Source organism: Chlorocebus sabaeus, chromosome 10 (genome assembly GCF_047675955.1).
Source record: "Chlorocebus sabaeus isolate Y175 chromosome 10, mChlSab1.0.hap1, whole genome shotgun sequence".
Classification (NCBI taxonomy): Eukaryota; Metazoa; Chordata; class Mammalia; order Primates; family Cercopithecidae; genus Chlorocebus; species Chlorocebus sabaeus.
The window spans coordinates 125774200-125800794 of NC_132913.1; the positions used below are offsets into that span (position 1 = coordinate 125774200).

At 51.5% G+C, this 26595-nt stretch overlaps 1 protein-coding gene across 2 annotated transcripts in view; it reads right to left on the bottom strand.

The window, feature by feature from the left end:
• Nucleotides 1-26595, bottom strand: part of PER2 (period circadian regulator 2) — a 45212-nt gene that overhangs the window by 11031 nt on the left and 7586 nt on the right. For both annotated transcript variants that reach the window (XM_007966848.3, XM_007966849.3), the window contains exons 2-18: nt 23048-23296; nt 22472-22534; nt 21286-21440; nt 18316-18437; nt 16569-16770; nt 14215-14266; nt 13319-13461; nt 10757-10835; nt 8235-8341; nt 7494-7647; nt 7033-7141; nt 6133-6258; nt 4895-4979; nt 3438-3585; nt 3217-3341; nt 1865-2029; nt 595-849 (exon numbers count right to left, since the gene is read on the bottom strand). In XM_007966848.3, coding sequence (XP_007965039.3) covers nt 595-849; nt 1865-2029; nt 3217-3341; nt 3438-3585; nt 4895-4979; nt 6133-6258; nt 7033-7141; nt 7494-7647; nt 8235-8341; nt 10757-10835; nt 13319-13461; nt 14215-14266; nt 16569-16770; nt 18316-18437; nt 21286-21440; nt 22472-22534; nt 23048-23277 — 2320 coding nt within the window. In that variant the 5' untranslated portion in view covers nt 23278-23296. The remainder of the gene's footprint in view (nt 1-594; nt 850-1864; nt 2030-3216; nt 3342-3437; nt 3586-4894; nt 4980-6132; nt 6259-7032; nt 7142-7493; nt 7648-8234; nt 8342-10756; nt 10836-13318; nt 13462-14214; nt 14267-16568; nt 16771-18315; nt 18438-21285; nt 21441-22471; nt 22535-23047; nt 23297-26595) is intronic.

Here is a 26595-nt window from a genome sequence, read left to right on the forward strand (position 1 = left end):
GAGCCAGGAAAGGGGTGAAGAAGCTCATCTATTTTACTTCATCCCTTGACCTTCGACCCCCGAAGCAGCACCTGGCCTACAGAGCGGCTTCCCACAGCATGACCATGGACTCTGCCCGACTATGGAGTCCGAAGCCCAGGCCTGAGGCTGGCCCCGTCAGGACGGTGCATCTCCTGGGGAGAAGGGCGCCATGAATGGTACGCCCCTCCTTCCTCATGTGCCCAGCACCACATGCCTGTTATCTTGAGTTGAATTAGCTGATTCTCTGGAGGTCCCATCCAGGTGAGGCCCCTGCCCACATGGTTACTCACTCAAGAAACGTGGACATGGCAGCACTGCCCTGCCATGGCTCTGCCCTCCCCGGGCACTAGCCTGGGACTATTCCCCGGGGAATGCGAGCTGACATCCTGAGAGCACTCCCCTGGTGGGAAGTTCTACAGAAACAGATGGCGTTGCCAGGGAAGTTCCAACAGCTGTCTTACATGTTAATGCTTCTGAAACTGGACACATTTCACATTTTGAAACCAGCACTGGACTCAGTACCAACAGGAATAAAATTTTTTAAAACCCACTTTTAATGTAGGTATCACTTACTTCGTTCACTTGGCTGCCCCTTGGATCTTTCTTGTAAGTAGTAATGGCAGTGGGACTGGAAAATACTGAGTTTTCTTATTTCTTTGAACTTCTGCAGGAAGCTCTGCTCCTCCTTCTGTGTGTGTGCAGCGAGCACCTCCTTGGTGAGGCCCAGCTTCTTGAAGGGCTCCTTCTCTTGGCTGAGACCACAGGCCAGGGCAGGGCCCACCAGGCAGTCCAGGGATTCTGGCCCACTCACAGCATCTTCCACCATCTCTGTAACACAAGAACCCAGGGCTCCAGTCCACACGTGCCCTGTTTGTTTTAAGGCCACACTATATTCATGAACAAGACAAATCATTCACATATAAAGTGACTTCACCATGCCTGTGGCATGAGGATGAAACTCACAATGTTTTCATTTAGCTTTCCGAAAAAATTCATGGCAAAAGGCAAGAAGCAGGGCAGGAGAGCCCTGACAGCCAAGCGCTCAGGAACCTGGGGGCTGAACAAACTGAAACATGGGGACCCTTGGGCTCAACTCTGCTGTTGAAGATATCCCTGGGCTGTCCTTAGCTTTCAGAACACCAGAAACTTGGGTCAATGTGCTGAGTCTTTCTGGGTTTGGGACCGGGCTTGGTGACAGTTGGGACCCTGTGGGCCCATGAGGCAGACAGGATAGGGGACAGGCAGGGCCACTGACCATCCTGAAAGGGAGAGGTTGGGGACTGGATCCTGGACATATACTTTTTCCTCATCATCTCCCTCTACCTAGTAAAGAACAAATTCAGGATTCATTTTAATCCTAATATTCTAAAAAACAAGAACACTCAGCTACCAATGCACTCATTGTAAATCTATTTGCCATCTGTACTGGTTCGTCCCACAAACAGGGAGGGCTAATGGTCGCGCCTTCTGCTAGGCAGAGGAAAGACCCCCCCAGGCCCGCCCAGGGAAGAGGGAGGTGGGGCCTTGCTCCCAGTGCTCTCTCCGCACCAATTAAAGGGGATAAGATCTTGCACCACAATTGACCCTCCCGCACTGATGCCAGAACAGACAACTGTCACCGGGGAGCACCACAGGGCAACAGGGACCAGGACAGGTTGCTGCCTGGGCCCTGGCTGGCCACACTCCACCCTGCATTTTACACAACTGGATTTCCTGAAACGCCCCCAATGGGCTACGGTGGGGTTCTTCTGCACTTAGAGAAAGAAAAATTTAAGATGGCAAACTTCTTGTTTTCATTTTTAAAAATCAGACTTCTCTCTGATCCAAGAGCCCATGGATATACCTAATTCCGGCTGCGGCTTCTTGTCTCCCACATGGACGATGGTGCTGCTGTAGCTGCACTGGCTGGTGAGCGATGCCACACTCTCTGCCTTGCCCGGCAGTGCCAGCGAGGTCAGGTGCGTGCTGACTCCCGTGTGGCCGTTCACCCTGGAGGGCGGCTCTGCCTCTTCATGAGAGGAAGGGGGGAACAAACACGAGCGTGCCATTACAATGCACTGTGCAGATGAGGAACTGACACCCGAGTGCCCATACAGCTTCCACACCAGGGTGCACACAACCCATGCCATACCATCTCATCCCACAGATGCTCTGGCCAGGACATGGGATGGTTTGTCCCCAGTGTTTATTCACAGGAGAATAGTGGAGAAGAGCAAGTTCCGAAACGGGAGCAGTGACACACTTAAGTCCTGAGTCCTCTGAGGGCAGGCGCAGCAGCGTGGCAGCTGCAGGGAACGCTTGGTGAGGGGCTCTTGCCTGCAGCCAGGCAGCATTTCTTGCACGCCTGTGGGGGGGGCTTTTCCGACAGTCAGGAGCCAACCATAATCTGGGATACTCTCTTTCTTTCTTTCTTCTTTTTTGAGATGGAGTCTCGCTCTGTCACCCAGGCTGGAGTGCAGTGGTGCAATCTTGGCTGCAACCTCTGCCTCCCAGGTTCAAGAGATTCTCCTGCCTCAGCCTCCCAAGTAGCTGGGATTACAGGCATGCGCCATGATGCCCGGCTAATTTTTATGTTTTTAGTAGAGATGCAGTTTCACCATGTTGGCCAGGCTGGTCTCGAACTCCTGACCTTAAGTGATCCACCCACCTTGGCCTCCCAAAGTGCTGGGATTACAGGCGTGAGCCACCACGCCCAGCTGGGGTACCGTTTCTAAACCTGGTGGCAAACATCAGCAACACTGATAGTGTTTAAGCAGCCTGGGATTTAATGTGATTTCTGGGGCATGTTAACATTCAGGGACAAGGGCCCCTCTGAGACACACTGGAAAGAAGGCCTGCTCTAGACTGACAACTCGAGACCAGTGTGGCTGCATGAGGGGGTCAGGAGACGGCCCCTCAGTGTGGTCGCATGAAGGGGGTCAGGAGATGTCCCCCCAGTGTGGCTGCATGAGGGGGGTCAGGGGACGGCCCCAGGCCTCCAGCAGCCCCACTGGGTTCCTGTTCTCAAAGCCACGGCTCTGACAGAACCATCTTTGCTTCTAGCTCCTAAGAAGGGTGCTGACTTTTGAACTACTTTCATCATGTGAAGAAGAGCCTACACCCTTACACTGTGTACACAGAAGCCACGGGGATATCTAGTCTCTCCTGAGGATTTACATTATTCCACGTGTACACGGCTCTGAACAGGTTAGATACCTCCAGCATGTGGTCCTGGGCTGACTGTGGCCTTCCGCTTATCACTGGACCTTAGCGTTGGGACGTTTGCTGGGAACTCGCATTTCCTCTTCAGGGTGGCAGCCTCACTGCAGCTCTCCAAGTACCTGTGTGAAGGGCATGAACCCCGGGTGAGGCCACACAACACGAGAGGTGGGAAGGCGCGTGAGATGGTGGAGACTCGGCTGGAAGTGCCGGTGTACCTGATGACGCTGTCCAAGCAGCTGATCTGCTGGTAGGAGCAGGTGGGCTGGTCCTTGCAGGCCAACTCCTCGGGGAAGCTGGCCCCCAGGCTGTCCTTTTCCACGGCAGGGACAGCTTTCATCTCAGCTGGGGGATTAGTTTGCATTTCTGAAGGAATGGCAAAATTGTTCTTTCATTAATTTTTCTCCCAAAGAAAACGCTGTGTATTTAGAAAGCATTTTCGTTCTACCTGAAGACAGGGCTGGGGGCTCAGAATCTGCTTCATGGGTATGGAAGCCTGGGGACAGCCTAGCATCTGGCAGCCCTGTGGGCACGAGCACCACAGTGCCGTCCACAGAGAGACCTAGGAGGGAGGTGCTGCCCAGTCTGGTGTCTGCTTCTCTCTGGGGTCTAGGCTGTCCCCAGGGGTCAGGGACTCAGCAGTGGGAGATACCAGTTCTCACTTGAACTCTTAAACTTTCAGGGCGAGAGCCCACGTACTTTATGCTCCTCCTGGGCCAGGCCAGTTTTGAAAGTGATCCCTGCTAGTAACAATTATGATGGCAACTACCTCCTCACTGTGCTGTGGATTTGACTCTTGCCCCCACAACATTCATCACGTGCCTGTCCCCTAGGGGCCCTCAAGCAAAGAGCTGTGTCCAGCTCATTAATGTGTCCCCAACAGCCAGCACAGAGCCCAGGAGGCCGCATGTCCACCAACACATCCCCAAGGCCAAAAGTCCTAGCGGTGTCTGGCCAGAGTGTTCTCCACAGGAGACTTCGGCCTGAGCACAGAGAATGAGCAAGGGCCCACCAGGGGAGGGGACTGGGATGCATGCATGTGTGCACACACGTGTCTATGTGCATGCTGTGTGAGAAACACATGAGGGATAGAGGAGCAGCATGAACCTGAACCTACGCATGACAGCATGAAGCTGCCTGGGAAGTATGGTGCTGTGGTGAGGAAAGGGCTGCAGCAGTTGGGGTGGGCTGGCAGCCCCGGGGTGGTACTCTCCACTTCAGACAGGTTTGGTTGGAGTGTATGTGGATGCTGGGCAGGCTGTCGGCAGTTGTCTGTGTGTTTGTGAGTGAAGGGTGTGCAAGTGTAAACACACAGCCATACAGCCACTCTGTACAGCAAGAACGAGTGGCCCAGGCACACCCAGCGGGCAGGCCAGGGTGCAGGAAGACACACCTGGCCACAGCTCCCCAGGCCTGCACACCTAGCCACACCCCGCCAGGCCTGCAGGGTGTCAGGCGCCCAGTGTGGACATCAGTGTTTGCACTGGCTGAGTGCAGAGAACTGGGCTGCTCTCGCCTCTTGGAAGCTGAAGACTGTGCTGAACATAGAAGGAGGTGTAGCACGGCTACAAGGTAGACTCCCTGCCAGCCAGAGTCAGCATTCAACCCAGCTTCCCTCTTCTCACGTGGCCATACTCCAGTTTCAGTAAGGAAATGCTGAATTTTTTTTTTTTACCTGTAACGGATTTTTTCTTTTGTTCTCCAGATTCAAGAGAATAAAGACTTCTATTTTTCGTCTTGTTACCATTTTTATAAATTTCCTTGAAGAAAAACAAAATGAACACGTTATTCATTCTAGGAGACCTCCTTCAGTTTGTCCCCCAAAGTGAGAACAGAGGATGGCTGAAATCATTTCAGCAACACAGAAGGAAATTGTGAATAAGAAATCTGACAGGTGCAGAACTAGATAAAACCTATTTGATGATCCTAAAGAGTAATAAAAATAAAGCAAAACGGCACATTACATTTTCTTCTTCTTTTTTTTTTTCTTAGACAGAGTCTCACTCTGTCACCCAGGCTAAAGTGCAATGGTGCAATCTTGTCTCACTGCAACCTCTGCCTCACGGGTTCAAGCCATTCTCGTGCCTCAGCCTCTCGAGTAGCTGGGATTACAGGGGCGCGTCACCATGCCTGGCTAACATTTGTATTTTTAGTAGAGATGGCGTTTCACCATGTTGCCCAGGCTATTCTTGAACTCCTGACCTCAGGTGATCTACCTGCCTCAGCCTCCCAAAGTACTGGGATTACAGGCGTGAGTCACTGCACCCAGTCCACATTTTCTTCTTTCTATCCTAGTTGTCACTGCACCCAGTCCACATTTTCTTCTTTCTATCCTAGTTAAATCTTCACTTTTGCTTGTTTTGTCTGTTTTAAATAATTTTCTTTTTCTTTTTTTTTTTTTTTTTTTTTTGAGACGGAGTCTTGCTCTGTCGCCCAGGCTGGAATGCAGTGGCCAGATCTCAGCTCACTGCAAGCTCCGCCTCCCAGGTTTACGCCATTCTCCTGCCTCAGCCTCCCGAGTAGTTGGGACTACAGGCGCCCGCCACCTCGCCCGGCTAGTTTTTTGTATTTTTTAGTAGAGACGGGGTTTCACTGTGTTAGCCAGGATGGTCTCGATCTCCTGACCTCGTGATCCGCCCGTCTCGGCCTCCCAAAGTGCTGGGATTACAGGCTTGAGCCACCGCGCCCGGCCTGTTTTAAATAATTTTCAACCAAACACTTAGCTATGGTTTCTAGCTTTTTCAACTCTTAAGAGATTAAAACATCCCAAGTAAACAAAGTTTAGAAAGGAAGCAGAAACAGCTGCGATGATGAAGCCTCTCCTAACTGCCAAAGGTTGTCCTGAGTGTGCTTTCTAACTCTGGAGGGACATCCACAAACTCATTTTCACAGGAAGAATGGAAGGGGACGTACGGCTCTCCTCCGGCGTGAGTCCTCATGGCCGTTGCTGTCGCTGGAGGAGGTCTGGCTCATGAGGTGCTCGTGGGACCCGTTGCTGCCCAGACTCCCGTAGCCGCTGGAGCCGCTGTGGGGGACGGGCTGGGGAGACAGCAGACAGTGCTACAGACACAGCCAGGGCTGCTGAGTTGCACATGTGGCCCCCTGCCAACACATCCTGTTTCACAGAGAGGATGGTGACCCGCCTAAGGCTACGTGACAAAGACCAGGGGAGCTGGGGTTTGAACCCCAGGGTCAGCTCCAGAGGTTGACTCCCGGCCTCCAGCCGCGGTGCCCCGACCCAGACATGCAGTCACTGAGAAGACGGCACCAAAGGAATGTGTCCAACCCGCTCATCAACGCATGGCTGCAGCCAGCCGCGCCTCTGCAGAGGGGTTTAAAACAAACACGATGCGATGACAGCTTCACCCCACAGCCTCCGGGAACTGACAGGCAGACACCTACTCAGGCGTGGGGTTGACTGCGATGGGCCTGATTTTTTAAGGGACCTTGAGTACAATGTCCCGTCCCTAAGTCCCACTGCTCTGGATTAGAATGAGCCCCCACACCACTGAGAGGTCACTCTGGGACTATGCAGCCTGTGTCAGAGCATGGGGTCTGCACATGTCCTTCAGCCGCTCACTCAGGGCTGCGGTTCAGACAATGTTGAATGCAAGGCTGGAGAGAGCCAAGGGTACTGTGGACTGTCTCAGACTAGCACAGTCTATGCCCAAACTGTCCCCTGAGGGATGTTCAGAGAATGACAGATGAAGTTGTCTGAGTGGGTATGCCAGGACCAGGGTGCAGAGCCTATGTCCTCTGCAGGGGGCTCTCAGGCTGCTACCTGGGAGGAGGGCATGCAGGCACCACACCCACCTGCAGCAGGAGCCGGTGGATCTGCTCCGTGAGCTCCTGAATGCTGGGGTGCAGGGCCTTCTCCTCTGTGCAAGGGTGGGCTGCAAACACGTCCTCATTCAAAGGGCCCCTGCGTGGTTTTAATTCATCTTGTTAGATGGGGCCCCACAGGAGGACCTCTCTGGCGTGACTGTATAGCCACTACATGCTGCCTGCCTGGGTGGGCCCTCTGCCTCTCCCCTGTAGCCCCCCAGGCTGCTGCCTGCCCACTCCCTACTCGGCCTGAATGAGGTCCCTCCCACTTGGGGCAGAGGACAGGTCACCCCTGCCTACCAGCCTGGGGCTCCAGATTGGTGGCAGGAGGCGAGGTTTTGGTCTTGGCCTCTCAACCCCTCCCTATGCCATCTGTTGCTGGGAGGTAAGGACAGCCCAAGACCCCCGCCCGAGACCCCTGAGCCACCTCAGGCCCTTGGAGCACTCACACCCTGACTTTGTGCCTCCCAATGATGAAGGAGATTTTCCTGCTCCATGGGTTGATGAAGCTGGACCAGCTGGTATCCAGCGTGATGTACTCGCCGTTCCGGGTGCGAAACCGAATGGGAGAGTAGTCGAAAGGCTGCCCGCCTGACTGCAGGACTAGGAGAGCAAAAGCCAGCATTCAGGGGAACAGGGGAGCAAACAGTAGAGAGAGACAAGTCAAGATTCACTCAGGCCCGGGATCATTTCCAAATGTTAGGGGTACGAACACTTCTTCAAAGCCACTGCTTTCAGCCTCCCATTTTTGCTGTAGATTACAACCAGGAGGCTGTTTCCAGGAGAAGCCGTTTCATCCCATGTTTCACCTCTGCTAGAGTGTCACTTGCGTCTATGAGGGCTGGGCTTGGTGAGGACATGCACTGCACTCCCCTGGCCTGGTCAGAACCTTCCTAGCCACAGATGAATTGGTCTCCCCTCCTCCCATGCACCACTGAAGCCAACAGTAAACATGAGATGCCACGGACTGAGAAACAATTGGCCACAAAGGAACTCACATGAGTTTACCCCTCTCTCTTGACTCCACTGGGCACTGCAGTGCCAGGAGTGAGGTGGCGAGGCGGGCGTCTACCACCTGCTTGTCCTTAGCTGATCTGACCTGTCAGAGCTAGACTGGTCCCAAAAGAAGCCCCAAGGGCACACGAACTTCCGCCAAACACTTTAGGATGTACCGTGAAAAGGGGACCTACTCTTTTTGTGGATGGCCAGCATCAAGGGCCTGTCACTAGGGTGGAGCTGCACGAGCACTGGGGTCTCAATCAGGTCCTGAGGTAGGTAGCCCAGGAGAGGGACTGCCCTGGAAGGCAAGCAGACACATGCTAGGATCGGCGTCCAAACAGCAGAGGAGACTGTTACTAAGAACCATCTTATTCCCTGGAAAGAGAAGATACACTCCAAATCCCACCCCCTACCCCCGGAGGTCAAAATGTGGAAGTTGGACTAACAGAACCAGTTAGACTTCCAACCAATAGCAAACGAAGGTCCAGTGTCCAGGACGCCGAAGGAGGCTCCCTCTGCTGGAGCCTGAGTGCTTCAGCTCTGCGTTTCACCTCCCAAAATGCTTTTGTTTTCTTCCTTCTGGCATCTTTTTCTTTTTCTGTGTCATTCATTAGTTTGGCCACACGGGGCCTGGCGTGGATTTTTGATTAACAAGTTTTGCCTGGACCTCGGCAAACCCTTTGTATGTGCTTCTTTTCCAGCCTGGTCTCATGTGACTTTGGCCTCAGCATCCAGTTGGTTTACTGTGGCTTCTCTGGAGTCTCGGTGGCTGGCTGGGCCTCTGCCCTGTGTGCTCATGCCTCCTCCCGGAGCTGTGGCTTTGCTCCCTTGTAGGACGGAGCTGAACTTCAGCAGCACCTTCTGCTTCTGTTTGTGTCCAGCGCCCTCTGCTGGCTCCGCCGACCATTTCTTCTCCCGAGCTGCCTCTTCACACTTGTTGCATCCAAACCCATGTTTCCTCAAACTCTGCTGCTTGAGGGAAGGTTTTCCCGGTCAATCTTTAGACCATGGTGCAGAACTTTCTCAAGGACCTGGCGTTATTCTTTGATTTCCTCCTTGTCTGAGGCTCTCTCTTCAGGCCTCATGTCTTCCTTTGGACAGGATACACAAAATGTTCCTGGCATTGGCCCCATCAAGGCCTTGCTGAAGGACGAAGAGGAAGGAAGAGGAGAGGAGGGGGGGAACAGGAAGGAAACAGAGGGGGAGGAGGAAGAGGAGGGAGAAGAAAGGGGGTAGAGGGTGAAAAGAAGGAGGGGAGGGGAGGGGGAGCCCTGGCCACCTGCTCTGGCTGGCCTTGGGCTCTATGAGCCAGGCCACACACAAGGCTTCATCAAGGGGAGCTTGCAGGCTGTGGCCCATCACGCCAGGTGCACCTGTCTGCCAACCGCCCTGCACAGGGCTGAGCTGGACACCAAGTTGGCACGGGAGTGGGTTACAGACAGTCTCAGATCTCTGAAGGAAGAGAAGTCTCCCGAGGCTGCTTTACATATACGGCCCCAGGCCCTGTCCTCCAAGATCCTGGTTCTGCAGGGCAGGGTGGTATCCAGAAGCCTGCATCTGCAAACTGGCTCTGCCCCAGGCAGCCCTGCGGACACACCTGAGCCACCTGGAGCTGGAAGTAACAGATCCCTTTTTACCCACAGAGTCTCCCCAGAAGGCTGTGTGGCCCCAACTCCAAAGGTGGGGGCCTGTGTCCCTGGGCCAAGAGTAGAGGAGGGAGAGGCCTTGATCCTCCGGCTTCTAGGAGATGACCTGGTTCATTTTAGGAACCCAGCATGCCAGTGCTTCTTGGTCCACTTCCTGTGCTATCTTCTGAGGTCACTTTTCCATGACTACTGCCAGTGGCCCACACATTTTTTTCGTTCTTTTTTGTTTTTGGAGACAGTGTCTTTTGCTGTGACCTAGGCTGGAGTGCAGTGGTGCAACACAGTAGCCTTGAACTCCTAGGCTCAAGTGATCCCCCTGCCTCAGCCTCTGAGTAGCTGGGACTACAGGTGCACACCACCACACCCAGCTAATTTTTATTTTTATTTTGCAGAGACAGGGTCTTGCTACGTTTTGAACTCCTGGTTTCAAACAGGCTGGTTTCAAACTCCTGGCCTCAAGCGATCCTCCTATCTCGGCTTCTCGGAGTGCTAGGATTATAAGTGTGAGCCACTGCACCTAGCCGGCCCAAGTGTTTTCGGAGTCTTCATGAATTTGTGGAGGAGCTGGGAGAAGATACACCGTGGCGGCAGAAACCACTCAGAACATGGGTGCCCTCAAATCTCACTAGGATCGGGGGAGACCCAGAAAGAGGACCTGAATGGGGCTCTGAGGCATGGAGAATATTCTGTCCCCTGGAGAAGCCTCGAGCACACAGGCTGGAAGATGGACTTCTGCTGGGATCCAGCCAATGGCATCTCCAGCTTCCACCCTGACACTGGTCCCAGGCAACACCGCCTCTGTCTGGACCATCGTCTACTCCGAATGGGTTTACATGGGAGAATTAAGACAGGCTCAATTAGAACAATCACCAGCTCTCCAGAAAGCCTCAATTATACCATGTGCATATCTTAGAAAGTTTTCAGTGTAATTCCATAGCTATTTAATTGCCTGTATATAAGTTTTTGTCTATTATCACATAATTATAAAACCAATATGCAGTCTTGGTTTTAGCTAAATAGCTTTTATATCAAAAACATGAAAAAGGGGGTGGGTCAAGACCGCATACCTTTCATCCACATCCTGGAACAAACAATTTGGTGTATGGGTGGTTGTAAAAATTCTCTTTTCAGGAGGTATTCTAGGGGCTGAAAGAATAGAATATTACACACATTAGTGATCCTAAGAAATGCATATTTAATGTTATATTAAAACTACCAGAAAACACCCTATAGATTCAGAGTAATGAGCAGCTAAAGAAAAAAATTAAAACATAGACTCTGAACAACAGAGCTTGCCACACTGAGAACCCTACGCTGGCTGTGGGATCACCGGCCAGCCTTCTCAGCTTCTACGGAATGCTAGTTTTAGTCTAGTAAATTGAAACTGCCATGTTAACAAAACCACACGGACCACGTAAACACTACTCTCAGCAAAATAAAGCTGGAAGTCCATCTTTATGACTTTTTTTTTTTTTTTTTGAGACAGAGTCTTGCTTCGTTGCCCAGGCTGGAGTGCAGTGGCACGATCTCGGCTCATTGCAACCTCTGCCTCCCGGGTTCAAGCGATTCTCCTGCCTCAGCTTCCCCAGTAGTTGGGACTACAGGCGCGTGCCACCATGCCTGGCTAATTTTTTGTATTTTTAGTTGAGGTGGGGTTTCACTGTGTTAGCCAGGATGGTCTCAATCTCCTGACCTCATGATCCGCCCGCCTTGGCCTCCCAAAGTGCTGGGATTACAGGTGTGAGCCACCACGCCCAGCCCCATGTTTATGATGTTTAAGATGAAACTAGAGTGATCTGACAAATTACTTTTAGAAAAGTGAGTTACATACTTGGATTCAAATTTCTTCTTTTTTTTTTTTTTTAATGAGACAGGGTCTCATTATGTTGCCCAGGATGGTCTCAAATGCCCAGGCTCAAAAGATCCTCCCACCTTAGCCTCCCAAAGTGCCAGACTACAGACTACAGGTATGAGCCACTGCACCTGGTCTGGATTCAGATTTCTTAGCAAATGCCATTGTACTGGAGAGCTTCACAGTTTAGAAACTAGACAAAGGTGGACAAAGGTGATAGAGTAATTTGCATAAAGTGAGTCATATATCCAAAATTTTCCTCAATTCATGGACAAAACATTCAAAATTTCAACATTTTTCCTTCTTGAAGGAGACTCTGGTAATTTGGGGGAATAACTTGTTGAACCCTAAGTACCCTCTCTAAACCTTACTATTTGGAAAAGAACATTCTGTAATACATGCAGGAATACATCAAACATTGTGGAGAAAGTCACATACTTAAAATATTTCTATCACTTTTAAGAAGTGCTTTTTTAAAAGGCTGTCACTTGGCCTGGAGCAGTGACTCACAAATGTAATCCCAGCACTTTGGGAGGCCAAGACAGGTGGATTGCCTGAGCTCAGGAGTTCGAGATCAGCCTGGGCAACATGGTGAAATCTCGTCTCTACTAAAATATTAAAAAAAAATTAGTTGGGTATGGCAGCATCCACCTGTAGTCCCAGGTACTCGGGAGGCTGAGGCAGGAGAATTGCTAGAACCTGGGAGGCGGAGGTTGCGGTGAGCCGAGATAGCATCACTGCACTCCAGCCTGGGCGACAGAGTGAGACTCCATCTCAGAAAAAAAAAGCTGCCACTCACCACAGAGAAGGTGGTGAGCACAGCGCAGCACGGACTCAGCTGGATTCCCCGGGTTCAGCAGCTGCAGAATGCACCTGCCTTCAGAGAATCTGAAGATCATGTGACTTGCTCAGCAGCCATGGTGAGCACCTATAGTTCCTGGCCAGGGATTTCGGCCAATACAAGGACCAAGATGCCACAAAGCAGGATCTTAAGAGGGACCACAGGAAGGACCCATAAAGGTGGCACAATGCCTCGTACCCTCTGCGCTTCAAGAGAAGAACCCAGATATTATTTTGGGGGTGGGGTAGCCAGAAGAGCTAATGGGACCAAGAGGGTCATAGTGAGGCGAGTTGGCCTGATGACTGCACTCTGCGAGTGAGGTGGCAGCAGGAGCAGAGACCGGGGTCCAGAATGCTGGGCGTACAGAGGCACAGCAAGCCTTGTATGGAGGCCGACTCACCTGGAGAGTCACGTCCGTGCATGACTGTCTGGGAGGAAGGGAAATTCCAGGAAAATTTAGGATAGGTCAAGGTAGGGAGGGAGGGATGCCCAGCACTTCATTTCTTGGGGCCTGAGGAACTGTTTGGGGTTCTGGAGCAGGCAGCGACATCAGTGCCCTTCAGGGGGCCCAAGAGGCTGAGGTATGGGGCAGGGGATGAGGATGGGAGGGATGTGGGGCCCCAGACCTGTCGGGGCTATTCTCACTTTGTGGACAAAAGGCAGAGCAGCCAGGGAAAGGGGAGAAGGGTCACAGCCCTGGTGTGACCAGATGCCGTGGCACCCAGATGCCGTGATCTTCCATGGGGAGGGCTGGATGACAAGCAGGGTGTGCTGAGTCTCCAGAAAGATGGAGACCCTGCCCGAGGTGAGGTGCAGAAGCCAAGGGTGGGGAACTGCAGCTGGAAGTCCATTGTATAGATATCATGTTTGAACCACAAGAGTAACTGAGGGGGAGCCAGAGACAACATCTGCCCTCGCCCTGGGCTTGGCTGTTACCTTCATAACCAGAGTGCACTCTCTCTGCCAGCAGAAGGCAGCAAAGCTGACTCTCAGCACCTTGTTGCTCCCGCACCTTGACCAGGTAGGGCGTCATGCGGAAGGGGTGGTAGCGGATTTCGTTCTCGTGGCTTTTCCCGACACTGTGGAGAAGGGCCACGCTCAAAGTTTGGAACTGTGACACAGGAACAGTCCCCTGTTCTGTTCCCTCCTCACCTGGGCCCCATGCCACGATGCAGGTGATGTGTACCTCTGCTCTGCCTCAGGAGCTGGGCCTGCTCCCCTGCCCGCTTCAGTCCCTCCCTCAGTCTCATCACACTGAAGGGCAAATCAGAGTCAATACCCCCACCAGTGGGAACGCTCCACAGCCCTTCTCTGGAGCAGCCTGCACTCTGGGTGGGTAAAGCAGACCGGAAAGGTGTGCTGCTCCCTCCAGGACCTCGGCCCTAACTCCTGAGGGTGCCAGGGTCTGGTTCAGGGCCACCCCTGACAGTGCAGCTGGATGCTCAATCAGTCACCCTGGTTTGGACCAAGACCCTTGCGGGGAAAGCTGTGGGTCTCTCCCCAGAAAAAGGCACAGACAACCAAAAGATGCAGTGCTTTCAGAAACTCTGTTGACCCTGGGTACAGGCCTTCGCAGGAGACAAAGAGAAAGTACAGGGTCCCCTGGCCACCATTTTCCATGAGGGGCAGGTTAAATCACTCCCCTGCTAGCTGCATTCTTAGCAACCTGTACACATTTAAAATGCAACTGACTGTGTTTTCTGGTAGACGTCAGAAACAGGTGTGCTGGGTCCCTGCAGGCAGGGCTCATGCCCCCAGCCGCAAGTGGAGCGGCGCTGGGGTGAAATGTTTGCATGGTTTTCTAATTTAAGAAAACTGGGAACAAGGCTTACCTGACACGGCAAAAGAAAGATTTCTCCTCCATGTGTTCTTGAGTGAAAGAATCTAGAAGAGAGAGCCCAGAGTCATTCATCCAAACCAACAACTAAATACACTGTGCCTCATCTCTCACAAACAAAAGAGCAGCAGCGGAATCAAGCAAGAGCCAAGGTGAAAACGGAACATTTATGGAAGCACAAACTAAATCCTTTATGTAAGAAACCTTCTATTACACTTTTGACTAAAATTACATACACTTCATGAGTGTGGTGCATTCCAAACTATGCAGCACTAAAATTTTAGCACCAGGAGGCTTACATTTTCAAAACGGTATATGATGCTGCTGCAAACACATCAATTAATTAACAACTGAACACACTCATGGTGCACTGCTGCAAACACACCAAATAGCCTACAACTGAGCACACTCATGATGCACTGCTGCAAACACACCAAATAGCCTACAACTGAGCACACTCATGATGCACTGCTGCAAACACACCAAACTACAACTGAATACACTCATGATGCACTGCTGCAAACACACCAACCTACAACTGAATACACTCACAGTGCACTGCTGCAAACACACCAACCTACAACTGAATGCACTCACAGTGCACTGCTGCAAACACACCAACCTACAACTGAATACACTCACAGTGCACTGCTGCAAACACACCAACCTACAACTGAATACACTCACAGTGCACTGCTGCAAACACACCAACCTACAACTGAATGCACTCACAGTGCACTGCTGCAAACACAGTAACCTACAACTGAACACACTCACGGTGCACTGCTGCAAACACACCAACTAAGCACACTTATGGAAGTCCAGAACATCGACAAAGCAAGCTGTGAAGGCCACAGCAGCTACATCTTGGAAGCCAAGCCTCCATGCTGACTTTTGATTAACCCCAGTTCTGGGAAGGCCTTGGAGATTTCATTTACCTACTGTCCCTGAGTAAGAGCAGGTGCTTAAGGTAAATCCTGCCCTCAGGGCAAATTCCTGCCGGTTCCCTCTGAAGCTTGTGTGCCCATCCCACAGAAGCCCTAGGTCTGGGGGAACGGCACTGGGATCCAGTCTTGTCTCATCGCCACCCACAACACGTACAGCTTCTGTTCTTAAGTCCCTGTTAAATACTTCTTTCTAAGAAACTGAATTTGTCAGCCTCTTTCTTTGGCCACTCAGCTGCCTCAGACTTTGGGATAGGTGTGCAGAGGTCTGGGCACAGTGAAACAGAAGCCCCAAACATTTAGTGCTACATAATTTTGGGATAGTCAGTTCTAACAGAAATAACTTGGCATTTAAGGCTCACATTGGTATTTTGGTGAAACAGTAACTTCCTTTAAAATGTGAAATGTCTAGTGAAAATATGAAATCAATCAGGCAACCTCATCAGAAATGAAGAGGTGTTTCCCTAAGAGTTGAAAGGGATTTTAAAAAAAGAAATCTCTGCTTTCGTGGGAATCTAAACTAAAAAAAAAAAAATCTTAGATCTAAGTCTTCCATATAACATTTCGTCTACTCAAAAGAAATTAGGAAAGCAGAAGCAATGACTAGTTACAGAAAATGATACAAAATCAGCAGCTTGGAAAGGCCCCTGAGAATTCACCTGGTCCTTGACTTAGCTGGGCAGGGAGGAGCTGGGGCACAGAAGGCCTTGAGGAGAGTGGGGGTCAGAGGCACTGGCAGAGGCCCAGAGGCAGGCACGCCCCCAGCTGGCTCCAGGGACTTGACCAGACCTGGCTGGGAGGGCCTGGCTGGGGAGTGGAGCCTGGAAATGAGGCAGGGTAGACGATAGCTACAGTGGCAGGCCTGGCAGCTAGGAAGGCTGCCACCCACAGTGCGGCACACTTGGCCTGCAGTGCCTCGGGGGCCAGTGGCATCTGCCTAGGGACCTCACAGTCTATATACCCAAAGCCAGCCCTGGTCAAGGCAAAGAACCCTCAGGAAGTCATTCTGGGACATGACCCACTCACTGGTTGTAGCTGCCAAAGTGGTAGGGGGATGCCTGAGTGCAGGGAGCAGGGCACCTTGCTCATGCTCCCCACTGCCCCCCAACTCGGCCTCCCACGACTGCAATCGCAGCAAGATTCCAGCTTTTCAAAACAACTTCATTTCTAAAATGCTCAATGGTTTCTCTCTCTGAAATGTATGAAAAGACTATTTTAACTAAATTTATTCTGAAGAGATGAACAACTGCTTATCCTTTACCTTTGCCAGAGCAGGCAGCTGGTGGCCCCCACAGGTGGGCTCTGAAAGGTGAGGTAGGGCACCTGCACCACATCTGGGGTGGGCCCAGCTCCTGGCCCCTTTCCAGACCCCAGAGGAAACAAGGCACTACCTCGATGACCTCACCTGCTCCGCTGCACACGCTCCACAAGGGAAGCTTGTATGGGGAGGTGAAGCTGTGGAACACTCCCACATCGTGAGGCGCCAGGAACTCCACAAACTTGGCGTCGCTGAAGACATCTCTTTTATAGTTAAATATAGATGCAACCTGGTCAGAGATGTACAGGATCTTCCCAGACACCAGGGACACGGCCACAGCAAACATATCCTGAAAAGGAAGAGCAGGGCTCTGGTGACAAGGTCAGACGGGGTTGGCCGCCACATCCGACTCAGGCAGGCAGGCTGGAGGGAGCCGCCCACCAGAAGCGTCAGAGGTGGGGGGCTCTCTGAGCCCCTTGCCTAGCCCTGACCAAAAAATCCTATCTTGCCTGTTGACAGAGCAGGAGCATTGCCATCTTGGACAAGCCCCTCATTCTAAAGTTCACCTTAATAAAAAATGGCCCACATCCAAAGGGCATCAGCCTAATGGCTAAGGTCAACATGACCATAAACCACAAGTACATCTCCAACCAGAAACATTCCAAACTCCTCCCCGACCAGAGACACGCTAGCCCCGAGATAACCCCACTCCAGGGCCTGGATATATGCCTGTCCCAAGATAACCTTCCCCTCCCAGAGACGGTCCAGCCCCGCCATAAACTCCTCCAACACACAAACATTCCAGGCTTGCGATAAGCCCTTCACCCTGAAACCAACATATACTCTCAGTCTGCAGAGAAAGCGCTCCTGATCAAAATCGGCCAGGAGCGCCTCTCAGGTTTTCACTAAAGGAAACCTGTCTTTGACTGCCAAGCTGCATTTCATGTTTCTTTCCTCTTTAACTCTTACACCTGTTACAGATATTGGGAGGTCCAACATGATATTATTCGAAACAACACATCAGGGTTCTATTGCTGGAATAAACTCCAGCTGTCTCCACCCACTGGAAGGCGCCACTCACCCCACTGTCTTGGACATGGCACCTGGTGTCCAGGCTGGGTGACAGGGAGGTGGGGGACCCTCTGCTCACTTGGCCTGCCCCAACAACCTCTACCAGCCTTGCTCTCTCCCAGGGTTCTAGGGGCTTCCTGGGGAGCAGAGGTCTCTGGGTGGGCCCCTCCAGCCCACCATGGGCGCTCTGCTGCTGGCTGGCCCTCTGGGCTCAGGGTTGGGGGCTGCCTGGGGGTTACGCTGGAGGAAGATGGGAAGGATTAGGGAGCCCTGTTATGAGGCCAGCTTCACAATGGTCCCAGCACACGTGGGGTCCCCGCTGGCCCTTACATCTGTTCTCACTGGCTGAAAACTCAGGGTGGTAGAGCAGGTGTGTGTGTATGTGGCCCATGCACCCTCCAAGGGGCCCACCTTTGGGTGTGCTTAAAAATGCATGGTTTTTGGAGTCTCCAATCCCAGCTCCCCCCATGACCGCAAAGCCCTGGACAAGTGAACTGACTGTCACCAAGTCTGTCTCCTCACCTTGAGGACATGAAAACCCAGAGCCCCCCCGTTCAGTCACAGTGGATTTGTCCTTGCACCCATGAGTTACAGGACAAAGTTGGGCAGGGACGAAGAAGACAGTCTCACAGAAGGCAGAAGTCCAGAACATGAATGCCACTTCCAGAATCACTGACTTCACATTCTTCCTTTTAAAGGTAGGAACTTATCTGCTGAAACCCCAAACGCTCCTGCCTTATAGCCACTGGCCACTGCTCTGAGCTAGCTCGCCTGGAGGAGGAACTCCCGCCGTTTAGAAAGAAACTTTCGGGAAGACGCTTACGGCATTCTTCACAATGTGCTCAGAGGTAATGCTCTCCATCTCCTCCACAGTGTAGGAGGGCACGTCTGATCCACAGGGGTGACCCTCGCTGGACATCAGCAGCTGGTAATACTCTTCGTTGGCTGCAGGATAGACAGTGCTCACATTCAGGGGGCAGAACCCAGCACTTGGCTGGAGACAGTCACTAGCTCTTACGAACTGGGGGCTCTATTTTCTCAAACGAAAAGGTAGGATATAAATCCCGTCTTCCTGGGACACAGAACACACGGATACGCGAAGGCAAAACAAACTCACAAACAGAAATCAGGATATTTTTCCCTGAAACATCAGAAGGCCTTTGATTATAAATTTTTTTAAATGTGGCAACTATATTATTTAAGGTTACATGGTCAGAGTTCCAGCTACCTCTCACGTTCTCCAGAAGGGGCCTCTTTTTTTTTTTTTGAGATGGATTTTTGCTTTTGTAACCCAGGCTGGAGTGCAATGGCGCAATCTCGGCTCATTACAACTTCCGCCTCCCAGGTTCAAGCAATTCTCTCGCCTCAGCCTCCCAAGTAGCTGGGATTACAGGAACCTGCCACTACAATTAGCTAATTATTCTTGTTTTTGTTTTTGTTTTTCCGCTCTGTCGACCAGGCTGGAGTGCAGTGGCTGGATCTCAGCTCACTGCAAGCTCCACCTCCCAGGTTCATGCCATTCTCCTGCCTCAGCCTCCCGAGTAGCTGGGACTACAGGTGCCCACCACCTCGCCCGGCTAGTTTTTTGTATTTTTTAGTAGAGACGGGGTTTCACCGTGTTAGCCAGGATGGTCTCAATCTCCTGACCTCGTGATCCACCCATCTCGGCCTCCCAAAGTGCTGGGATTACAGGCTTGAGCCACCGCGCCCGGCCCCGTTTGTTTTGTTTTGAGATGGAGCCTCACTCTGTCGCCAGGCTGGAGTGCAGTGGCATGATCTCACCTCACTGCAACCCCCACCTCCCAGGGGTTCAAGCAATTCTCCTGCCTCAGCCTCCCAAGTAGCTGGGACTACAGGTGCATGCCACCACACGCCGAGCTAATTTTTGTATTTTTAGTAGAGACAAGGTTTCACCATGTTGGCCAGGATGGTCTCGATCTCTTGACCTTGTGATCTGCCCGTCTTGGCCTCCCAAAGTGCTGGGATTACAGGCGTGAGCCACTGTGCCTGGCCTCCAGAAGGTCTTTAATCATGATGGTACATCCACGTTTCCACACAGGACCACATGGCAACCCCTGCACATCTGACTCCCTGGGTGATGCCATCAGACACCCCCATCCAGGCAGAACTGACTGCTTAAAAAAATAGCAGGCACAAGAACATTTGAAAGAAAGTTTTCAAAATAGAATCTGAAGAGGAGGGGGCCACTCCATCTGAGTTCCCACGCCATCCTGGCTTATCCAGTGGGCTCTGGGGTGACAAGCCTGTCTCTGGGTGTTAGTGCTCACAGCCACAGCGGCCCTCACTCCAGGTGGGAGCAAAGGGGCCAGCTCGAGGCTGCCAGTTGCCCTCAGGGCTCAACAGGCCCTGGATACATGAAACCTGGGGCTGTGTTAGGAGACTGACCCAGGATTCTGCCATGCATGTGCTTCCTGCGATGTGGTGAGCGATGTGGTGAGGAGACCTTTGGATCCACAGCTGGGTCTCATCTGCTTTCAGTTTTGCCACCTTCAGTAATTTCAGAAACAGGCACATGTCTGAGTATGCTCTGAAATCAAGATATAAACTGCTGGGAAGTCTGGAAAATGTCCATGTGGCAGAGCTTCTGAGCTCTGAAGTTACTGCAGATGCCAATAGGGAAACACTTTAAATGGACATAATCACTTGAGAACAGAGCACCCCAACTGATCAGAATGAACTTTCCCTTCCAGCTCCTCCTTCTGGAAAACGGGGCCTCCATGGGCACACAGGCCCAGAGCGGTGCCCTCCATGGCAGGGTGCTCATCCCAGGGGCACCAGATTTTATCTTTAGACCTGACCAGCAATGACGAGCAGCCGAGGCACCTTGTTCTGTCTATATCAACCCTCACCAAATGGACAATGGGATTAGGGAGGAGCCTGCAGAGAAACTTATAGGACACCCAAAGACAACACCCAAAAATGCAAGTCCAAGCTAGCACATGGCAGAGCAACCCTTCTATACTTGGCTCAAGGGACCCCAGAGGCGAGTGCTGATGACCTGCTCACTGCTGATGAAAAATTACTGAAACATTTAAAAATATGAAGACTGCTTACAATATGAGTTTATACCCATGATTACTAGTGAAGAACTTTGTCCTAACTGTACGCTGTGCTTTGAAACGACTGATGATAATAGAATACAGCTACTGCTTCACCTTAAACCTTTCAGATTTTTCTTTTATGCACGTTTTTAATGTAAAAGATCCATCAGCCCCTCAGTGCGTGTGTGCAACACATGAAAAGGCACAGCTCCACGGAGTCGGGAGGTGCTCACACATCAGCTGGCAGGAGGTGTGAAGATGCTCTGCAGGGCACCTTCCTTCCCCACCCTGGCTCACACTGATGGTCTCTGCCTGCTCGTCACAACAGACCAACACAGCTGAGGAATTCTTCAAAGTTCCAGAGCTGGTTGTTTTCACTGTAAAGAAAAAGGCCAAGCCAGGCACAGTGGCTCACACCTGTAATCCCAGAACTTTGGCAGGCTGAAGTGGGAGGACTGCTTGGGTCCAGGAGTTCGAGACCAGCCTGGGCAACATAGTGAGACTCCATCTCCACAAAAAATGCAAAAATTAGCTGGGCGTGGTGGTACATGCCTATGGTCCCAGCTACTCAGGAGGCTGTGGCAGGAGAATCGCTTAAGCCCGGAAGTCGAGGCTACAGTGAGCTGTGATAAGCCTCGAGTTTTAGAAAGTCAACACAATCTGAGCTATAATTTGGGGGGATTTAAAACATATTTCTATAGGTTTGGAGCAGATGTGCGAGGCTGACATACCTTTCACCTGCTTCACACTCCTGAGGGCGTACTTCAGGGTGGCCAGCGTACTAGCCTTGCCCTTGGCCTTCTTGTCTGCAGGGAGGTGAACCTTCAGCTCCTTTAGTGTTTTTATCAGTTCTTTGTGTGTGTCCACTTTCGAAGACTGGTCGCTACTGCAGGATTCAAGAAAGAGGCAGCCAAATGTTAGCTTCCTAGGTGTCCTTTCCTGAAGAAACGTGTCTCTTGTCCATTTTCTCAGCCTTGGCTCTAAAGACGTTTTGATCTGAATGGTCCTTTGTGGGGCTCTGCAGGACATTTAGCAGTATCCCTGGCCTCACCCACAACAGACCAGGAAGACTACAGCCAGGTATGACAATCAGAGCTATCGACAGACAATGCCAGATGTTTCTTGCTGGGAGACAAATTGTACCTGGTCAAGAATCACCGCTCTAACCCAACTGAATGCTGGAGAAGTCCCTCCAGCTGTGTTCTTTTCCGCCAAGGGTTAGAGCTAGGCTTTGCTCAGGAAAGGATACTGGCCGACCCACAGTCTGGTGCAGTGGACTGTGCCCTGAGTTGTGCCCTCCTTCCCTGCCCCAGGTAAAGAAGGACTGAGTGATGGGATTACAGAGGACAGCACAGTGACTTCCTGGGACATAAAAGTGAGCCATGAACAGAGAAAAGGGGATTGTGGAGAAGGGTCTTCAAACATTAATTGAGGATACAGAGAGACAGGACAGCAGGGTTGATGAAGATGGGCCTGTTCGGAACAGAGCGTGCAGAAGGAATGATGGAAATCAAGGTTTCTCAGGCAATGCAAAGTGCCCACAGGTCCTGGACTAGGAGCCGGGTTCTGCTCCAGAGGTGACAGGAAAATTGACATAGGGTAAGTTTGTTACAAACACCTAAGAAGGGTGAAGAATGTTCTAGATGAAAATGCCCAAAGACTCAGGCAAAGTCGGCTTCGAGTAGAGCTGGGAGAAGCTACAGGTACTGGAGTGACATCCTGGGGGCTCTGGATGGCGAGGGGACACAGTCACTGTCTGAAAGGCCCGGGTAAAGCTGGGTTCATACTCATACAGCCACACAGACGGGTTTTAGCAGAGCTTAAAAAAAGCCACGTCACTCCCAAAAAACTAACCTCCAATAAGAAGTCTTTCAATTTCTCTAAAAACTCTGTGTACGAAGTTCTAATTGGCCTTACCTGCAGCCACTTGTAGATGGGTTGTGTTCAGATTTTGTAATCATCAGGCTAAAGGCATCTGGACTGTGAAAACAAGAAATAAAAGCAAAATTTAGACAACTGTATGCTCCAGACACATCTTCCCCTGCCACCCTACCAGTGATAACAGGTTAGATAACACCATGGTAAGACAACTTCTAAAAAATACAAGGTTATGATAAAGCTGGAACATAAAACTTTTAGACATGAGAAAAACTAAGTACCAGGACACAGAAACACATGACAACAGGGACCAGTTCCTTTTCTATAAACCTCCCCGTGTTGTATAAGCAGCCACTGGCTGGGTTACCCACCACTGCTACCTCCCAAGATCTCCTTACGCTACCCAGTACCTGTCTGTTGGCAATTGGATCTACAAAATCAACAGGGCCTCATTATAAGGAAGGACAGACACTGGCACATTTTAATCATTTTCAAAAATCTTGAAAAACTTGATAATCATGATTTAAAGATTGCAAAAGCAATCAAATCACAGCAGAAATGAGCCACTGAGGAAATAACCTGCCCAGCCTCCATCTGGCCAGAGGCTGAACTCACCTCTGGTGGGCATCCGGTGGCTCCACCAGCATTCCCAGCTCCTTCCCGCTGTCGTCACAGTCACTGCCCTGCGAGTCCCGCCCCGTGGAGCAGTTTTCGTTGGTCTCATGTCCACTTGAGCCACTGCTCATGTCCACATCTTCCTGAAGTGGGACCTGGCTGGGCTGGGGCTCCATGGGCTCCTTGGTGGAGTTACTGGGGCTGGGGGGAAATTCCGCGTATCCATTCATGTTGGGCTCTGGAATGAAGCTGGCAAACAGAGGGATGCTGTCAGGCAGAGCACCCGTTTGACTCTTTCTGTTACTAATGAAACTGCAGTCTCTTTCTTTCTTCTCTCTGTCTCTCTCTCTCTTTCTTTCTTTCTTTTTTGGAGACAGGTCTGACTCCTTTGCACAGGGAATGCAGTGCCTGGGCTCAAGCGATTCTCCCACCTCAGCCTCCAGGATAGTTGGAACCACAGGCACTCACCACCATGCCTGGCTAATTTTTTGTATTTTTGGTAGAGACAGGGTTTTGCCATGTTGCCCAGACTGGTCTCGAACTCCTGAAGTCAAGCGATCTGCCTGCCTCAGCCTCCCAAAATGTTGAGATTACAGGCCAGCTGTGGCTAGCCGCACCCAGCCAAAACTGCCCTTTCATTGCGATCAATCACACACATATTAGTTCATCACATCACTTATTTGTTCTTATTGACAGAGCTCCTATCTGCCATGGATTAGGAAGAGGGTTGAATGAGGCAGCCTAAGCCCCTGACACAGAGCTGCTGGAGGCCTCATCAGACGGCAGACAAGAGCACTGACAGTCACCACCCGGCCTGTGGAGTGCTGGGAAAAAACAAGAGCACTGACAGTCACCTCCCAGCCTCTGGAGTGCTGGGAGAAGCACACGGTCCCTCTGAATGGGTGATCTGCCTTTTATAAATTTCCCCAGATGATGGTGGGGTAGGGGAGCCGAGTTCAGAAATCTTGGCCATTACACACGGCACAGTTACAGGAGGAGGAGCCAAGGCTAGCAGGAGACATGGAGACAGACAGGGCTTGCTGGCTAAAGAGGGCAGAGGGGCCTGGCAGGTGTGGAACCCTCCCAGCAGCTCGGCAGTCCCAGACCCCGCAGGCATGTATAAGTGGGATGGGGAGGGACCAGGACAATGTGGCTTCACATTTACTAGGAATGGTTGGGAGCTGCTGAGGCACTCTGAGTGCCAGGCCCACGGAACTCAGCTCGCATTTGGACAGGCTCGCACTGCTGTGCTGGACAGAAGCTTTACCTCAGCACTTTGGGGTAGGTGGGTGGAATGGCTGAAAAAAGAGACAGACCAGTGATCATCCTGGACACGAACTGAGGGAGTGAGCAGAGACAGGCAGTAGGGTGGGGTGGGACTGATTAGCAGGTGGGAGGCCAAAATAACATCCTGGGTCCTCCCTTCTTTACCTAGTGATGTCCCCCCATCCCCAGGACAGCGTTTTCAGCAGGGTCCCAGCAGGAAGCAGGCACCCACTCAAGCGGGGCACTGGAGAGAGCTAGATGAAGGCCCTGCGTGACACAAGTGGTCATGCTTAACGAACACAGCTGTGAGGCTCTGGGGTGATGCTGCTGACTACAGACATGATGCTAAGCACCCAACACACAGCCTTCCCAGCAACTCTGGATCACTGTCTACATGGTGTGCAGGGGACTGTTCTACAGAGGCGCCAACAGGGGTGGGTAGCTCACCCCCGACCACACAGTAGATGACGGCCCTGGATTCCAGGCCTGCCGGCATCTGAAGATGGGACCCCCACCCTACAACCAGGCTTGGCTGCGCGGGGACCTCCTGCTTCCTGCCACTGCACTGTGCTCGGCCCCAACTCTGGTCCAGTGTGGCACTGCCACTTTTGCATGGCATCCGTCTGGCCCTTCCAAGGGCAGGCGGAACAAGGGGAGAGAAGGGTTTCTGGATTCCAGACCCCAAATCTTGTGAAACATCTTATGCTCCAATTTCCATCTAGCTCTGGGAGAGCCTCCCCTTCCACCTCCTTCCCACCAGAACCCACGTGAAATGACCAAGGATCATACAACTGGTTGGGGGGAGGGATCATTTTCAGCAGCCCTAGAAGTCCCAATCATTCGCCACAAAGTGAAGTGCGTCCTGCTGCTTGTCGCTCAGATGGAAGGAGCATGAAGAGTGCACTGGAGTCCAAATCCCCCTGAGGAAGTGGCTAGCGCTGAGATCCCTGCTACCCCCCGCCACAGAAGAAGACGGCCTGAACCACGGTCAAGGCTGGACCGTCAAGAGCTCTACTACCAAGAAGATGCTTCGTGAGGAAGCTGTGGGAGAAGAACGGACACCGGAACAGAAATCCTGTGGGAAGGAGAGGTTCTCCTGGACACGCTTCACCCACTGAACACCCCCAGGTGCCCTCCCCTACAGGGCGACTCTGAGAAAGGGCTCAAAACCATCCAGCAATAGTGAGGGCCGCACACACAGGGAGCCGGATTCCAACAGCTGGCCCTAGGAACTGAATGGCTACGCTCCAAAGAGAGCCTTCAGCACCCCCTTCCCCAGGTCAAGTCCGTTCACAGGTGAGCCACTCCAGGACAGCCTGGTGAGAGGCGGGGCTCACGAAGAGTCCACCCACATCAGTGTCTGGAGAATAGCAGGGCTGACTAGACCTTGCCTTGTTCACAAACTAATAAACAGAAGAAAGCCAATACGGGCTGTGGAAAAGACACACAGCAAAGACAACTGAACACAACCCTCATGCCACAGAGGAAGCAGCAAATTAGGACAGCATCTACTTTTCATCCTAAAAATACAAGAAGTGATGGACTCAATGAAACAAGTAATGAGGGATGCGATAAGGCCACAGTCTGAGATGAAAATGCCACATTAGAATGGAAAACTAGAAAGGACAAAGTTCAGAGTCAATAAAAAGAAAATGGCTTCAGTGATAGGGAGGAGACGCATAAGAAACTTTTAAAATGCAAAGGGAAAGGAGAAGGGAAGAGAGACGGAGGAGGGCCAGGTTTTACCTGTGGATTACAGCTCTTTCTGAAAGAGACGAGAACAATAAACCAGAAACCATAATGAGCGAGACACATAGAGAACCACCCTGAGCCAAAGACACAGCTGAATCTGCCAATCAAAGGACAGGAGTCCAACGCCTAACTGCATCCAGATGACAAACAGTATCTCCAAGGATAAAGAAAATCCTATCAACATTAAAAGAGAACAAACAAGTTACCCATAAAGGATGAAAAAAAATCAGACTAGTCTTGGATATCTCTTCAGCAATATTAAATTTCCAGAAGACAATGTCTACTTTTTTTTTTTTTTTTTGAGAGAGAGTCTTGCTCTGTCAACAGGCTGGAGTGCAGCGGTGCAATCTTGGCTCATGGCAACCTCCGCCTCTGGGTTCAAGCAATTCTCCTGCCTCAGCCTCCTGAGTAGCTGGGACTACAGGCGCACACCACCACGCCCAGCTAATTTTTGTATTTTTAGTAGAGATGGGGTTTCACCATGCTGGCCAGGATGGTCTTGATCTCTTGATTTCATGATCTGCCCACTT